General features: G+C 39.5%; 2 protein-coding genes across 3 annotated transcripts in view; one reads left to right on the forward strand and one right to left on the reverse strand.

Moving 5' to 3' along the window:
* Positions 1-17,539, forward strand: part of Klhl15 (kelch like family member 15) — a 44,714-nt gene extending 27,175 nt beyond the window's left edge. For both annotated transcript variants that reach the window (XM_048336175.1, XM_048336174.1), the window contains one exon: positions 13,861-17,539. In XM_048336175.1, coding sequence (XP_048192132.1) covers positions 13,861-14,970 — 1,110 coding nt within the window. In that variant the 3' untranslated portion in view covers positions 14,971-17,539. The remainder of the gene's footprint in view (positions 1-13,860) is intronic.
* Positions 2,321-11,019, reverse strand: LOC125343662 (60S ribosomal protein L23a-like). Its single transcript, XM_048336176.1, has 2 exons — positions 11,014-11,019; positions 2,321-2,800 (listed from the first exon to the last, which is right to left on the reverse strand). The coding sequence occupies exon 2, from the start codon at positions 2,783-2,785 to the stop codon at positions 2,321-2,323; it is 465 nt and encodes a 154-aa protein (XP_048192133.1). The 5' UTR covers positions 2,786-2,800; positions 11,014-11,019.
* Positions 17,540-18,326: the final 787 nt, after the last annotated feature.

An 18,326-nucleotide genomic window follows, 5' to 3' on the forward strand; every position in this document is an offset into this window, starting at 1 on the left:
GATCAAATCCAGGATGTTGCACTTGCTAGGCAAATGCTTTGCCACTGAACTACATCCCAACCCAAATTTTCTACTTTTTACTTGGATTCACTTGAGGCTCACAGATTTCCCAAGAGTGCTAGGTACCTAAGTGTTGACTATATTGCTAGAGCCCTGAGAAAGACAGTATCGTAGGGGATGTATTGAATCAGGAACCTATTGAAAATAGGACTTGCAGAATTCAGTCGTACTTGCTGGCTTTCCTTTAAAATAAGAGAGATGAAAGTAAAACCCTAGGAGAATTGGAGATTGAAAATGGAAGACATGACATGGAGACAGCTATGTTGGCATGTAAAAAAATGGGAAACTTTTCTTTATTGTCAAAGTATAGTACAGAGGGGTTACAGATTCATATGTAAAGCAGTGAGTACATTTCTTGCTCAACTTGTTACCTTCTCCCTCATTCCCCCCCTCCCCTCCCCCTTTCCCCTCCAAGAGTTGTGCAGTTGGTTTACACTAAATGTTTTGTTTTGTTTGTTTGTTTTTGTTTTTGACCAGTCCTGGGCCTTGGACTCAGGGCCTGAGCACTGTCCCTGGCTTCTTTTTGCTCAAGGCTAGCACTCTGCCACTTGAGCCACAGTGCCCCTTCTGGCCGTTTTCTATATATGTGGTGCTGGGGAATCGAACCCAAGGCTTCATGTATATGAGGCAAGCACTCTTGCCACTAGGCCATATTCCCAGCCCACACCAAATGGTTTTGTAAGTATTGCTTTTGGAATGGTTTGTCTTTTTGATATTTTGTCCCATTTTGATATTCCCTTTCCCTTCCCTAGTTCTAATACCCATATAAACAGTATCCAGGGTACTCAGATGAGATACAGTGGTAGTGGGGGTACAACCACAGGAAGGGAATACAAGAGAAACTAAACAGAACAAACAGACAAAAAGAACAAAAAGTACGGTTTAACATGGCATGTTGAAAATAATTACAACAGTGGTGTAACTCTTGTTTTCGTAACGTGAAGTTCATTTAACTTGGCATCATCTTATGTGATCATATGGGTGTAGCTTGGGGTATTTTTTTTTTGCCAGTCCTGGGGCTTGGACTCAGGGCCTGAGCACTGTCCCTGGCTTTTTTTTGCTCAAGGCTAGCACTCTGCCACTTGAGCCACAGCACCACTTCTGGCTTTTTCTGTTTATGTGGTGCTGAGGAATTAAACCCAGGGCTTCATGCATGCAAGGTGAGCACTCTACCGCTAAGCCATATTCCCAGCCCCGCTATTGGGGTATTTTGATCTTCTACTATGACTAGCCTAGTCGTGTACTAGCTATTCCCTATGAGGGACACTGTGGGGCTTATGAAACTTTTTTTTTAATTGAGGAGAAAAGAGAAAAATAAATGATAAGCAAAAAATGAAGAGAAGACTGGAAGTGTATAGTGCTTTCTCTGGCATGTAGGATGACTGAGGTTCATCCGTATTAGAGGATCAGGGAAGTCTACAAATGACTGAGGAAAAAGGAACTGGCCTAACCTAGCCAGCTCCATAGTTGTCTGGGAGGCTGAAATCAGAGGATCAAGTTTTGAGGCCAGCTGGTCATACTGTACACCCAAGACCTTTTATCAGTAGCTGGGTTCAGTGGTAAGTACCTGTCATCCCAGATACTCAGGAGTCTGAGATCAGGAGGATCACAGTATCAGGCCAGCCTTGGTACTGAAAAGTTCAAGGAAGAAAGCTGGCTGTGAAGGCATGCACATGTCATCTCAGCCATTATGGGAAGTTTAAATTTGCCAGAAAGTGATCTACGAGTGTGTCAGAGAAAAGGGTAGACCCTATGAAATAGTGCAAAAAATCAGGTACAAGCGTGGCTCAGCAGTAGAGTACCTGAGTAGCAAATGCAAGGCCTTGAGTTCAAGACCCCATAACACACACACACACACACACACACACACACACACACACACACACACAAACACAAACATCCTCAACAGAACAAAAGTAGATTTGGGGGGTTTTGTTTGTTGTTGTTTTTTTGTTTTATTTTTTGCCAATCCTGGGGCTTAGACAGCCTGGGTGCTGTCCTGAGCCTTTTATGCTCAAGGCTAGCACTCTACCTCTTGAGCCACTTTTAGCTTTTTTGGATGTATGTGTGATTATTTGGTGATAAGGGTCTCCCAGACTTTCCTGTCTATCCTGGCTGTGAATCCCAATCATCAGATCTCAGCCAAAATGTTGAGTAGTTAGGATTGTAGATGTAAAGCCACGGGTGCCAGGCAGCTTTTAAGTTTTGTTTTTTTTTTGTGGAAAAAATGTATATTTATAATTAGCCAACTGGACTGAGTTTAGATGATTCCAATTTTGTTGGCAACATCTAAGGCCTCATAATCAGGAGCCAGTCGATCATATGCCTTCTTCTCTCCAGGTCTGATCAGGGTATTGACCTTAGCTACATCAGTGTCATAGAGCTTCTTCACAGCCTGTTTGATCTGATGCTTGTTGGCCTTGACATCCACAATGAACACAAGTGTGTTGTTGTCTTCTATCTTCTTCATGGCTGACTCAGTTGTCAGGGGGAACTTGATGATAGCATAGTGATCAAGCTTGTTTCTCCTCGGGGCACTCTTCCGTGGGTATTTGGGCTGTCTCCGGAGCTGCAGCATCTTGGGCTGCCAGAAGGTGGGTGAAGTGCATATCTTCTTTTTGTGGCTGTGGACACCTTTCAGCACTGCCTTCTTGGCCTTCAAAGCCTTTTCCTTGGCTTCGGCTTTAGGAAGGGCCGGAGCTCCCTTCTTCACTTTCGGTACCATCTTGGTGAAAAGGAGCTTTTAAGTTTTAATTTTCAAATTTATTACCTAAAAACTGCCATGTATCATAAGTAAGCACTGCTCATTCAGAAGTTAGTTTTAGGATTTAACATTTCCTATGGCCTGTTCTACCATATTTATAAATAAAATATTTACACAGATTTTTCCATAAATAGGGAAAGACCTAAATTATAAATTCTTGAACTTAGTTTATGCTCTCTAAATATTAGTAAAATCAGATGAAAATCATGTTAAGTCTTTTAAAAATGTTATTTTAAAATGTCAGTACTCGGGCTGGGAATATGGCCTAGTGGCAAAGGGTGCTTGCCTCGTAAAATGTCAGTACTTCAGACTCTTGCTTGAAAGAATAATGTGGATAAATTCTTAATAAAGTTTGTCTTTTCTTTGGGCATCAGTGGTGGTGACTCATGGCCTGAAATTCTAGCAACTCAGGAGGCTGAGATCAGCCCAGGTTGAAAAGTCCAAGACACTCTTATTTTCAATTAATCATCAAACAAGTAAAACAAAAAAAAATGAGCTAGAGATGTGGTTGAAATGGTAAGAGTGCCAACGGTGAGTGAAAAAGCCAAGTGAGTTCAAGACTCAGCACCAGCACAAAAAATTGTTTATGCCATTTGGTATTTGACTTTATAGTCAGCTCTTCACTCTGTGGATTCTGAATCCACAAATTCAGCCAACCTTGGATTGAAATATTTCTCTCCAATTATGTCATTTCCCACTAAACAATTACAGTGGAGTAGTATTTATGTAACATTTACATTGTGTTAGGCATTGCAAGCAGTTTAGAGATTGCTTAACATATACAGGAGCATGTGTATAGGTTAAATGCATATAATATTTTAGATGAGATCTGGGCATCCAAAGAAGGGTCTAGAACCAATCCACCTCAGATACCAAGGGCTTACTAATTATAGCAACACTGAAAGGTTTTGTGCTTAGCATGTACTGATTTTTCATAGCTTTATCCAGGTCATTAACTAGATCTTTCGGGGCAAATGGATTAATTAAAGGTGTATTGAACCTAACCCCATCCTTTGATTTTTTTCAGGGCCTTATGTTGGCTGGGTTAGGCAAGCACTGTACAATTCAAACCGTGTCCTTATTCCCTTCGTATAAAAATTTCTTATCGGGGCTGGGAATATGGCCTAGTGGCAAGAGTGCTTGCCTCCTACACATGAAGCTCTCGGTTCGATTCCCCAGCACCACATATATGGAAAACGTCCAGAAGGGGCGCTGTGGCTCAAGTGGCAGAGTGCTGGCCTTGAGCCGGAAGAGGCCAGGGACAGTGCTCAGGCCCTGAGTCCAAGGCCCAGGACTGGCTAAAAAATAAATAAAAATTTCTTATCTTAGGGTAGTTTTACAATGCAGTGTGTAAAGAGTGCCCCCACAAAAGCAAGACTATTCAAAAAGTAAAAGCAAAAAGTGTTGGGGGCTTGGGTCATTTGATAAGAGTACCTGCCTAGCGCAAGTACAAGGCCTGAGTCCAGACCCTAGTACTGCCCTCTTCCCCCAAATGACCTGAAAGTAGAAGAGGGGCTATTTTAAGAACTGGAAAGGTAGCTAGGATGGGGTGGGAAGAGAAGGACAGAAGGGTAGGTAAACATGATTAGTGCATGCTCTATTCATATATAGAATGTGAATCCCATTAATTTGAAATGTAACAAATATAAGAATATGCCGGGCTGGGAATATGGACTAGTGGCAAGAGTGCTTGTCTCATATACATGAAGCCCTGGGTTCAATTCCCCAGCACCACATATATAGGAAACAGCCAGAAGTGGCGCTGTGGCTCAAGTGGCAGGGTGTTATCCTTGAGCAAAAAGAAGCCAGGGACAGTGCTCAGGCCCTGAGTTCAAGGCCCAGGACTGGCAAAAAAAAAAAAAAAGAATATGCCTGGTGCAAGTGGCTCACACCTATAATCCTAGCTACTCAGGAGGCTGAGATCTGAGGATCGTGATTCAAAGCCCCCAGGCAGGAAAGTCTGTGAGACTCATCTCCAATTAACCACCTAAAAACTGGAAGTGGCACTGTGGCTCAAGTGGTAGATTGCTAGCCTTGAGCTGAAGAGCTCAGGGACAGTGGCCAGGCCCAGAGTTCAAGCCCTATGACCAACAAGAAAAAAAAAAAGACAAAACAAAGCAAATATAAGAATGTGGAACATTTCAAAAGAGACTGCCTCACATTTTCCTGAAAATAAAAAAATTACGTTAAATGTGGTAGTGGGTTTCAAAGATACCCTATAATAGTAACTGGTTTGTTTCTGGATATTTCTTTTTTTTTTGGGGGGGGGGGCCCAGTCCTGGGCTTTGGACTCAGGGCCCGAGCACTGTCCCTGGCTTGTTTTTGCTCAAGGCTAGCACTCTGCCACTTGAGCCACAGTGCCACTTCTGGCCATTTTCTGTATATGTGGTGCTGGGGAATTGAACCTAGGACCTCCTGTATACGAGGCGAGCACTCTTGCCACTAGGCCATATCCCCAGCTCTGTTTCTGGATATTTCTTCTGACAATCCAGATCCAGGCGAGTCTTCCTCATGATATTTTCTTGTCATTCTGAGAATTAGGTTAGCTTTTTTGTGGTGGTGGTGGTGGTGGTGGTGGTGGTGGTGGTGGTACTGAAGCCTGAACTCAGAGTTAAAAGCACCTGACTGGCTTTTTACTGGTTAACTGGAAATGAGAGTCTCTCAGATTTGTCTGCTGGGATGATTTTAAACTGTAATCCTCAGACCTCAGCTTCTTGAGTAGGTAGGACTTCAGGCTCCTGGTATATGCTTGATTTTTAATTCTCTCAATAGGGTAGTATAGACAAATTACTTTTAAAAGTTAAATGGTAATGGGGCTGGGAATATGGCTTAATGGTAGAGTGCTTGCCTTGCATGCATGAAGCCCTGGGTTCAATTCCTCAGCACCACATAAACAGAAAAGTGGCACTGTGGCTCAGGCAGAGTGTTAGCCTTGAGCAAAAAGAATCCAGGGACAGTCTCAGGCCCTGAGTCCAAGTCTCAGGACTGGCAATAAACAAATACATATGCTCTCAATTAAAAAAAAGTAAAGTGGTAAGTGGATGGTTTTAACATTTTGACAGTGAATAGAGGAACAGAATTTATTTCTTTTTAAAGTTTGTGAGTCTTAATTTCAAATACATCATGGAAAATGTAAGAATAAGTCAGATTTAAACTAGAAATATCAATTTGTTTAGGAACTCAGAAATGATGTGTCATAAGTAGCCATATGTCTTCTCTGTGCTTCTTAGACAAAAATCCACTCTATGGTGGCCTTATATTTGCACAGTGATAATGGCTATTCATTCTTTGTCTTTACAGGGACCACATTCAGAATTAATCATTTTTCAGATTTCTTTCTTTGCTCACCAAAGGCATGTGTTTGCACACAAGTATGTTAAATTAGAAAGAGTTTGGAGGATGAAATAGCCAATTTAGAATTTTAGACTACTGTTTTAAAAGATGTACTCTTAGCATTTTATATTCAGAATAAGACAAAATACTTTTAATATAACCATTTTTAAAGTCTCAAAGCAAGGAAAGTGATCATCTTTCCCCATTTTAAAACAAGACGGCCTTTTTATTCCTGTGAAAGAAGGAAAGTAATTCAGAACATGAAAGAAATGTCATTCTTTCCCTATCTTTCTTTTGAGAGCACCTGATATGCACTGTCGAGCTGTTACATGAGGAATGAATGATGGGAAAATGCCTTTCCTGTGAAAAGATGAGCCATAGGTTTCTTTGTGGATATCTCCCTTTATTAACACATTTTTTTTGTGCGTAACTGGAGGTTGAAACCAGGGCCTTATCCTTGGTAGGCAAACTACTACTTGATCTACAGCCACAGTAGTTCATTTTAGATTATTCCTTCCACATGGAAGGTATCAGACTTTTTGCTTTAAGGCAGAGTATATGTGTAATTAATTACTTTGGGATTATCAGACAGGCATTAATTCCATTTCTATAATGAAAGAAGAAATTGGTTGTGCTTACTGATACTGTGGAGTGTTAGAGGAAAATCCCAGCAACAAGTAGCTTTGGGAAAAAGACAAAGCAGATTAATATAGCACTAGCCTTGGCAGAGAGAAATTGAAGGTAAATTTCTTTTGCTGGGAGATCTTTAAATCGGCTATCTCAAAAGGCACAACTTCTATTTTCCTAGTACTTAGAGGGAGGACCAATCGGCTAAAGATACATAACTTTGATTTGGACTTTAACATAGAGATGAAGTGACTCTTTTAAGCCTAGGTTTCAAAGAAACAATGAAATGAATGGAGAGAGAACAAAGAAACCAGAAGACTGGCTATGAAATGAAAGTCTAGAAAATGACTCCACGAGCAGTTAAGCTGGGCCAGTGCGATGTGATCTGCAAGCACAGGGTTGGAAAGTGGAAGGTCATGACCAGTCATCAAACCAAGTCCTCTATAGGACACTGGGATCGTTCCATTGCTCTGAATAGGTGGCCACACCTGGACAGCCTCCAGTGGCACGAGGCTTATTGACTCCGGAGGTCAAGTAATGCTTGACCTGGGAGAAATAGGAACCCCATAACCTTTTTACTGATTACAAAAGGGGATATGGTCCCTATAAAAACTCCAAATACCGACCTATATAGAACCACTAAAGGGCTAGTAACCAAGAATTCATTGGAAGCTGCATGTACTACACCTATCCAGACTTTCCCCCTCCCCTACCTGTGCTAGAAGACTAACAGTTTTAATTTTGTAGCGAATATTACATGTATTTTTCTGCTCTCCTTTTTCTCATTTAACATTTTGAACATCTGTGTCCGTGCATGTGGCTTAGCCTCATTCTTTTAAATGACTGCATATAGTATATGCCAGACTTTCAATTAATGTCTTGTCAATAATTTGAGCTATTCCTGGTTTTGGTGCTCTTGGTGCTCTTAGAAGTACTAATGTGAGTACTGGTTATCTTGACAGTACTAATTATAGAGCTTTTTCTTGGTCTAAACTCTTCCTCCTAATTTGTAGTTACCGATCTTGAAAATAGTTGCCATCTTTCTCCTGAATCTTTTCTTGGGTTGAAACCTTCCTCATCCTTGGGTCCCTTTCTGTTTTCCACACGTGGTCTACTTTATCAGTGACTACTTTAAATTGTACTGATGGGACTGAACACTTGTAGTTCTTTTCGTGAATGAGAAGGTGAGAGTGTCTGTTCATTGAATTCAGTCCATAATTTTGTTAGCTCTTAAAGGCTGCCATATTATGTCCTTTGTTCATACTGAAGATGGAGTCAATTAAAGCTTTACAGTTGAAGTTTTAAGACCCCTTAGCATCTGATTAAAAAGTAGATTTCCTGTCATTTCACTCTACTTTCCAAATTATTACCTCTATAATTCTTAGTGGCTCATGAGTCCCTGGTGATTCTGTTCTCTTTATGATTAGATTTTGTTGATTTCTGCTGACAGTTACAGGTTCTCATTCTCTGCCAGTGCTGTTACATTATCAGAAAATGTGGAGGAAAGAAAGTCAGTATTGGCATTACCTGTTGCCTCCTTTTCTTTTTCTTTTTGCTGCTGGTCCTGGGTTTTGAACTCAGGGTCTGGGTGCTGTCTCTGAACTTTCTCACTCAAAGCTAATGATCTACCACTTGAGCCACAGCTCCAGTTTCAGCTTTTTGGTGATTAATTGGAGATGAGTCTCACAGACATTCTTTGCAGGGCTGGCTTTGAGCCACAGTCCTCACATCTCAGCCTCCTGAGTAGCTAGGGTTACAGGTGTGAGCCACCAGTGCCTGGCTTCACTTTGCTTATTTTTAAGTTCTTTTTTTGGCAATCCAGGATTCACCTCAGGCTAACAAATCTGTTGTTGGAAAATCTGTCTGGCTTGTAGTATTCTCCCATCATTGTGATTCCATACAGATTACAGAAGGCAATTATGTAGCCTTATCAATGATGCCTTTCAAGGGTCTCAGGACATGATCTGTGAGATCAAGTGATTTGAACTTTGTGAAAGAAACTCCCATCTTGGATTTAAATTTCTTCTCAGTTGTATTTGATCTTCAGATTGGAAAGCATAAGGCATTTTTAGGAATGGAAATAAAATAGGAGTTAGGCTATTTCTCTCGTTATTTGTTCATATTACATGAGCCACTCCATGGAGGAACTGCACTTTTTTTCTCTACTTTTTACTTTAACTTCTAAAATACCATTTACTCAGTATTTAGTATTTTGTAAAGTCACAGTTTATCCTGAAGTGTTAGGGCTCCATTTTACTCTTTATAATACTTGTTTTATGCGGCAGTTTTTTTTTAAACCATCTGTTCTTAAAGTGGTTTTTAAACATCTGAATTCCAGAAAGTTTTTTTTTGCAGCACATCAGATTTTAAAGATACTTTTCCCTTTTCTCCCCTCACCAGTGCATTTTGCAATTATACAATTAGCATTATGCTTTTGAGAGCCTCCAAGTCTTCTCAAGCTTCCTTGCACAGTTTCTGATCTTGGAATTGATCCTAATTTTCCTTTGAAAAACTTGAAATCTGCCTATCCAATATGTGCAGATTTCTCTTTCCTTTCTTGATCTCCAAACAACATGGCTGCTTTTTTCCAAAGTTTCCTTCTATTTATACGTTACCAATTATGTTTTAATAGTGAGGATTAGGTCCAAAGTAACACTTCCTCTCATTTCTTCTTTATTTTCTGAAAGATTAACTGTTAATGCCTACCAAGAACATGTTATCAGATGCATTGATTTATTAAGCTGAGTGACATTTCTCACAGATGTCACAGTAATAAAAGCTAATAACAGTTAATGTTTATTTGCACACTGCAATATGACAGACACCAAACTAAATCTTTGCATATGAACTATCTCACTTGTCCCCCTATTATAACATTAACATTAGGAGATATTGGTGCTATTGTTATTCCAGTGATAATAGAGAAAGAAGTGAGTTTTTAAATGTTAAGTTCCATGTCCAAGATTGCATAGCTAACTGTTAGTGCCAAAGTCAGAATTTTCCAAATCAAATTCTTCTTTTTTTGCCAGTCCTGGGGCTTGAACTCAGGGCCTGAGCACTGTCCCTGGCTTCTTTTTGCTCAAGGCTAGCACTCTACCACTTGAGCCACAGCGCCACTTCCGGCTTTTCTGTTTATGTGGTGCTGAGGAATTGAACCCAGGGCTTCATGCATGCTAGGCAAGCACTCTGCTGCAAAGCCACATTCCCAGCCCTCTAAATCAAATTCTTAATCACTGAACTGGGTTGCTTCACATGATGTTTAATTACTGTCTTAGACAAGATGCTATTACTTGAAAACCTGTGTAGTTCTCAGGCCACTGGCTATGCACAGTAGGCACTTAAGTATTTAATTTAAGGTTTCTTATTATTGTTGATTTGTAATATAGCCTTTTTACTCCTATTTGTCATTAAGAAAAATATAATTCCAGGAGCTGGTGGCTCACATCTGTAATCCTAGGTGCTCAGGAGGCTGAGAACTGAGAGTTGCAGTTCAAAGCCAGCCTGGGTAAGAAAATCCATGAGATCCTTATTTCTAATTAACTACCAAAATTCTCGAAGTGAAATGGTGGCTCAAGTGGTAGACTGCTAGCCTTGGGCACACTTGGACACACACAAAAAATAAAAAAGATAGGAAAAGTAAATATAGTACTACATTAAACAATTCATAGAAGAAATGAATAGCAAAAGAAAATATGAGAAGACTCTCATTCTTATTAATGAAATAGATTATTTCGAAATAGAGTTTTGATGCTATAGATCCAATTTTTATTTTATTTTATTTTTTGTGCCAGTCCTGGAGCTTGATCTCAGGGCTTGGGTGCTATCCCTGAGCTTTTGTGCCCAAGGCTAGCAGTCTACCACTTGAGCCAGAGCTTAACTTCTGGCTTTTTTAGTTTTTAACTGGATATAAGAATCTCACAGAGTTTCCTGCCTGAGCTGGCTTTGAACTGCAATCCTCAGATCTCATCCTTCTGAGTAGCTATGATTATAGGATTGAGCAGCCAGTGCCCAGCTTTGAGACCCATTTTTTTTAAGTGATAAGAAGTCTTTTTCTCTTTGTAAATGTGATATATGGAAAACAGAATACAAAAATGTTTGTGAAGTTCCAGGAAGAATCACTAACACAAGGAAGCATATATAAAATTTATTTGTAATATTAGAATACTAGTATACTTTGGAAACTAGAAATATTGTCACTATCATTTCATATTAATAATGATATGAGTAACAATAGTATTCTTTATTCATAAGAAATTGAAGCTCAGTTTTTTGGTTTTCCATTTTAATGTGTTTTTCCCCCCACAAATCTAGCATTCTGCCATGTGAGCCACAGGTCTACTTTTGTCTTTTTGGTGCTTCATTGGAGATAAGAGGCTCATAGACTTTACTGCCCAGGTTGGCTTTGAACTGAGTCAGATCTCAGCCCCCTAAGTAGCTGGGATTGCAGACATGAGCCATCAATGCTCACTTTAACTTTTTTTTTATTAGTAGTAAAGGATAAGACCTAAGATTAATTTCCTTTATTATTCATTTATTATTCGTTTTATTGAACTTGTTACAATTACTCATTTTTTGCTGAATTCTTTTACAATTGTTATTTTGCTTAGGAGAACTGGGCTGGGCACTCACTCATTGTGATCCATAAGGTTGATTCCTTTTGTTAAAGAGGAGGAGTCAGTAGGCTTATTCACTGGACATGTTAAGTAGTTTAATAATTGAATAGGTTGCTTAAGGAATTTGTTAAAGGGTAATGGAGCTGGGTATGGTGGCAAAGTATCTGTAATCCCAGTACTCAGGAGGTTGAGACAAGAGGATCACAAGTCCATAGTGAGACTCTGCCTCAATAAACAACCAAAGAGAATACTGGAAGCTGTATGTATTTAATATAGTGGGAGTTGCATGAGATTTGGTGAAAAATTATTATTGCTTAAGGTTTAGACCCCAGCCCTATGAGGTTTCTGTTTTGAGATGGCCTTACTGTATAGTTTAGGCTATGGGGCTGGGAATATGGCCTAATGGTAAAGTGCTCGCCTCGTATACATGAAGCTCTGGGTTTGATTCCTCAGCACCACATATATAGAAAAAGCCAGAAGTGGCGCTGTGGCTCAAGTGGCAGAGTGCTAGCTGTGAGCAAAAAGAAGCCAGGGACAGTGCTCAGGCCCTGAGTCCAAGCCCCTGGACTGGCAAAAAACAAAATAAAAATGTCTCTCTCTCCTCTCTCCCCCTCTCTCCCTCCCTTCCTCTTTCCCCCTCCCTCTCTTTACCTCCCTCTCTCCTTCCCTCCATCCCTCCACTCTTTCTCTCCCTCCCTCTCCCATCTCTCTCCTCTCCCTGCCTTTCTCTTCCTCTCTCTCCCTTCACCTTTCCCTCTCCCTCTTCTCTCCCTCTTTCCTTCCCTTTCTCTCTCTCACCTTTCCCTCCCTCTCTCCTTTCCTCCATCCCTACCTCCCCCTTTCTCTCTTCTTTCCCTCTCTCATTCTCTCTCTCATTCTCCCCCCCCCCACCGTGTGTGTGTGTGTGTGTGTGTTTATGTGTCCTGGGTTTTGAACTCAAGGCCTAGGCATTGTCCCTAAGCTTTTGTGTCCAAGTCTAGTGCTCTGTCATTTGAGCCATAGCTCCATTTCTGTTTTTTTTGGGGGGGGGTGCTCTGGCTGTCTTTGACTATGATCCTCAGATCTCATGTTAGTAGCTAGGGTTATAGGAGTTAGCCACTGGTGCCCAGCTTAGGCTGGTATCTTAACTGGCAATCCTCCTGCTTGCACTGCCATGTCCCGTTGCACTATCAGTCTTAGTTTAGGAAGTATCTTGGGCAAATCACAAAATATTTAAGCCTCCGTTTTCTTAGGAGAAAATCAGAGGTTGTTATAGTACTCAGGAGAAATAGTTTAAATGTGAGGCACATGTAAAACATTCAGTGCAGTAACAATGTTAGTTTTCTCTCTTATTTAGTTGGGCAAGGGGTTACCTCTTTTTCTGTGTCATTTACTCCTTTGCTAGTCTAGCAAAACTCATGGACCCTTCACAAAATAATGATTTCAGAGGCATAAAAGGTGGTGTTTGGGATTACAAAGGAAACTAGTTATAAATACAGTTATCCACATACTTAAAAAAATCAGATATTTTATGCTTTCTATCTCAAATACTTGTGTGGACTTAGATGAGGGATTAAAGATAAACCTAAGAAGGGAAAGGAGGAGAGAAAGCGTATAAATACGTATGCCTGGCTTTCAAATTATGAGGGAGGATTTTTCTGCTAATCTACAACTTCTCCTCATTTCATGAACTATTTGAGTGTTTGGGGCCAGTTTGATAAGCTATATGTGTACAGTTCTGCAACACTCAGATGTGTTGCACAGCTTCACAGTTGTCAGTTGCTTCAATATCCTGATAAATCTGTTTGTATTTTTGTTTCCCCAAATACATACTTAAGCTCCTTGAGGAATGGACCTTCTCTTGTTGTTATGTTAGTATTTTCCCATAATTCTCAGCTCACTTTATCATGCTTCATAAGATCTTGATAGTTATCATCACTAGGTAGTTCTAGCTCCAAAAAAAAATGGAGCATTTGACCTGTTGTCTACTGAATTATTTCCTGTAGGAATTGTTGCTATCAGACTAAAACTAAAAACCTACTGGAATTTTGCATGTATTTCAAATTTTCTCTAACTCACTCATTTTTCACCAACTCCCCCAATTATTCATTCATGGTTGTTTTGTGTTATTGATAGTGATTAAAAAACTACAGAATGGTTTCCTGAACTTTGAAGTCCTGAATTTGACCTCCTGTTCCCCAGGGCCTGACATATAGAATAGGTGCTTAGTACATTTTCTTCTGCCTGGAAATAAACTTGTGCCTGAAAAAAGATTTTTGGTTTACTTGTGAAATCTTGGAAATGTACTTAGATATTACAAATAAAAATTATAAAAACAAATAGAATGCAATTTATTTTACCAAAGAAAGCAGCTTTAGTACTAGGTCCTAAAATAATATATTAATTCTTATAATGAAGTTTGATATTTTGTTTGCCAGTGGTGTTTTTTTCCTTCTGGTTCAATTTTCTTACTTGTATTCTTAGGTTAAGACATCAGAATTTTATAGATACTCCCGACAGCTGCGCTATGAAGTTGACCAGGCACTGACTTACTTCCAGAACATTCACCAGCAGCCCCTGTTGGACATAAAATCAAGCCGCATTCGTTCTGCCAAACCTCAAACGACAGTATTCCGGGGCATGATTGGACATAGCATGGTAAACAGTAAGATACTCCTGTTGAAGAAGCCAAGAGTCTGGTGGGAGCTGGAGGGCCCACAAGTACCTCTACGGCCAGACTGCCTTGCCATTGTTAATAACTTCGTGTTCCTGTTAGGTGGGGAAGAACTGGGCCCTGATGGTGAATTCCATGCTTCGTCCAAAGTGTTCAGGTATGACCCAAGACAAAATTCTTGGCTGCGGATGGCAGACATGTCTGTACCACGTTCAGAATTTGCAGTTGGTGTTATTGGGAAGTTCATTTATGCTGTAGCTGGCCGAACCAGAGATGAGACTTTCTATTCAACAGAGAGATATGACATCACCAATGATAAGTGGGAATTTGTGGATCCTTACCCAGTTAACAAATATGGACATGAGGGGACTGTGCTAAACAACAAGTTATTTATCACTGGTGGAATCACCTCGTCTTCAACTTCTAAGCAAGTATGTGTGTTTGATCCCAGCAAAGAGGGGACCATCGAACAGCGAACCAGGAGAACTCAAGTAGTTACCAATTGCTGGGAGAATAAGAGCAAGATGAATTATGCCAGATGCTTTCACAAGATGATTTCTTACAATGGCAAGCTTTATGTCTTTGGTGGTGTCTGCGTGATCTTGAGGGCCTCTTTTGAATCTCAGGGCTGCCCATCCACAGAAGTGTACAACCCCGAGACTGATCAGTGGACCATCTTGGCGTCCATGCCAATTGGTAGAAGTGGCCATGGTGTGACTGTGCTAGACAAACAAATAATGGTTCTTGGAGGCCTTTGCTATAACGGACATTACAGCGATTCCATTCTCACTTTTGATCCGGATGAAAACAAGTGGAAGGAAGATGAGTACCCTCGGATGCCCTGCAAGCTAGATGGTTTACAAGTGTGCAACCTCCATTTCCCGGACTATGTACTGGATGAGGTCAGGCGTTGCAACTAATGACGTCTATCTCCCTAGAAGCAAAAGTCAAATGAAGCATTTGTTTGTGATAAAGTAGTTATTTAAAAAGTATAAAGAAAAACCTCACCAGTTTTACTATTAAAGCCATTGGTCTAATGTAAGAAGTTTTCATTCTGTGCTAGCATCTTCTATTTTTTTTTAAGTTTTCAGTGGCCTCAGACTCATGCAATAAGTTAATTCTAAGCGCTAGCTCTTGATACTACTTCCAGAAGCAGTTGAATAGAACACTCCACTTATCTAGGAAGTTGATTTTTTTGCTTTAAACCTTTTTTCATATGTTAGTGTAGGAATCTTCTCAGAGAAGACCTGATGAGTGTACTGGATGTGATTTCAGTCCCTATCTGAAACCTTTTTGGACAGTACTTTCGTTGTATTTCAGTCTGTTTTATGTTTTGGTTTTATTATTTAAAAGTTTAAAACTCTTGACTTTTTTGCATGGCTTTTTGCTGAAAATGCAAAAATATAAATTTTCTACAAAATGACCTTTTTATATTCAGAACACTATTTCTAAGCTGCCTTCTCTTACCTGCATTGTGTTAGTGACAGCATATCCACACTCGCATCCATCCTATAAATATATAAGGTGTGGTTAGGATTCTATATTTTTAAGCTTGTGTACTTGCACACTGTTTGCCATACTTGTCGAATTTTGTATGTAATGTCTTTTCATGTATTAACGTTTTTTAGCAAGGTAAAATATCTGGAGTCCTCATTTGGTATCAAAGTAGCCCGTCTTCAAGTCCATATTGATTCAGTAATATTTGGACTCCTTGTATTCCTGAAACGTATGGATTTACAAATACTACCATTTTACATTTTATTTTCTAAAGTTAAATGTTAATGTTCTTTATGGATGTATGTCTTTTCTTTCTGAAAATGTTTTCTCTTTGCAGTCTGTTTATTGTTGCCCTGTTTTAGTGAGAAATGGAGTGGTATATGACAAGCTCTGACTCTGCAGCGTGCAAGCACTTTTAATGAGAAGTAGGTAATGCCACACTCCTAAATAAAGGCCCCTTAAAAGTAAGTGCAACTCCCATTTTTTACGTTCAGCCAGGCTGCTGCATCAACTCTCAGAAAATTTGAGCTCAGTTTTGACTTAGAGGTAAGAAACTTAATTACAATGTTAATCATCCTATCTACTTGTTTATTTTGTACAACGTAGTGACACTAGGGACAGGGACGTCAGCTCTTAGCTTTCGTTTAATTTTCTGGAAGCTACTGGCATGAAGGATAGTAATCACAAAGTTACTAATGGATCAAGATAATTGTTTAAAAGCATTTATAAGTGTTTTAGGATTACCTGCACCTTTCAACTCTTTAAATGCAAAGGAAGATGTATAGTGGACGAAATTAAGCAAGAATGACTTGGAGTGGATCATTTAAATTGATTCCGTTTTCTCATGAGTAGTCTCCAGCTGATACAGACTAGATCTACCCTGGCAAATTTTGCCAGATCTTAAAATTTTGGTGCAATATTGCAATGCCTTCTGTATGGCTGCTGTGTTATATAAATGTTCTACTTTCCCTTTTTTTCTTCTACTGCCACCATTGGACATAAAATGGAAGCGTGAGGTTGTGGAAATGTGAAGCCTTTGTTTTTCAGTTCAGTTAGACATAGTAGGACACAAAACCTGATTTCAAAACTCCAAAACAGAGGCATTTCAGTTTAAGAAACAATCAGCTTACCTGAGTAACTTCTTTTTGGGGGGGGGGGGGGACTAGAATCCAAGAGCCCAAGTAGCTATTAAACAGTTGGCATTGGTTTCAGGAATTAAGTTAATATTATTGGGGCCTATGGTTTTCATTTAGTGATCTTTCATTCACAATTTCTAAAAAATGGATCAATATCTTGTCTTTTTTATGTTTTCAAAATAATCTTAATTATCTTTTGAAAAGTGGGAATTAACATTAGCCACATAATTTTTTTTCAAATATATTAGTTCACTTAGGATCTTGTATGTTTGCTCTGTTGTTTTAAAGAAAATAATGTCTGCATTATTTTCCTTGTTGATGTCTTTTGTGGGAAAAGTCCGGGAAAGAGCCATCGGCCAGGGTACTTGTATCAAAGGCTTTACACTCCAGTGGTGGTTCTCTTTAACTGCTTAGATATAAATTCCTAGCCCTAGTTAGGGTAACATCTGAGCAAACAATGGGATGTTCTTAGTCTCTTGGTCTTCCATTTCAGAGATACAAGACCAAGGTCAAAGTTCATGTTTCATAAAATTCATGGGATATTAACTTGAACTAACTAGGTTCAGCTTCACTTAAGTCATGTCTGACCTGATGTTAGCTGTAATTGCTTTTGAGCTTTAAGAATAGTTGCTGTTTGCTTTGGTTCTGAATGTATGAAAAAACTCTTCGGTTTATATGTAGTCCTAATTTAGTTTATAAATCCATGATTAACTTACACTCCTTTTTTTGCCAGTCTTGGGGCTTGGACTCAGGGCCTGAGCACTGTCCCTGGCTTCTTTTTGCTCAAGGCTAGCACTCCACCACTTGGGCCACAGCGCCACTTCTGGCTTTTTCTAATACATGTGGTGCTGAGGAATTGAACCCAGGGCTTCATGTATATGAGGCAAGCACTCTACCACTAGGCCATATTCCCAGCCCTACACTCCCTTTTAACTCCCTCTTAAAATTATAGTTTTAATTGCTGCAATAGATTTATTTTTGTTATACTAAACTATGGAATTTTTCCTAGATTTTTTTCAAGTGTGCTTTTTGTGTTTTTTATTTTAGATCATTTTTTGTTTGTTGTGTGTGCTCAAAATAGTCTTTTTTCCCCCAAAACTCAGCATGAGATTTGAAAACTCTCATGTAACTGTTGTGATCTTTCTCTGTGTTGCTTTCACTTTACATTTTAAATGCCAGACTTCATAAAAATAGCTGATGTTCATTAATTGCTTCTTAGTACCGTTTGTTCTCTTCCATGTCTTTGACCTTCTAAGTTTTGATTTTAAAAAAAACACATCCTTGCACAGCCGTTTTATTAAATGCAAGATTGTCACGGTGAAGGTCTTGAATCAGAAGAAATGCTACTGGTGTTTCCAAAGCCAAGCTTAATTGATAGGCTGATTAGTTGTTGTGTGTCCTCATTGCTGTGCCCTGTATGCGTGTTAACTCCAATTGTGAAATACTGACTGAGCCCGTCACTTACCTTTTGTAAAGCAGCACTTTTGGACACCTCATTCTGGAAGCCTGCTCGAGTCATAGTAGAGGACACACATTTGTGTGGGGAGAAGTGGTCAAATGGAGAGTTTTGTCTTAATTACATGAAACTAAGCTTTAAAATATTTTGTAACAAATTATTTGAGCTGCATAATCTAAACATGTCA

Source organism: Perognathus longimembris, chromosome 28 (genome assembly GCF_023159225.1).
Source record: "Perognathus longimembris pacificus isolate PPM17 chromosome 28, ASM2315922v1, whole genome shotgun sequence".
In the NCBI taxonomy this organism is placed as follows: domain Eukaryota; kingdom Metazoa; phylum Chordata; class Mammalia; order Rodentia; family Heteromyidae; genus Perognathus; species Perognathus longimembris.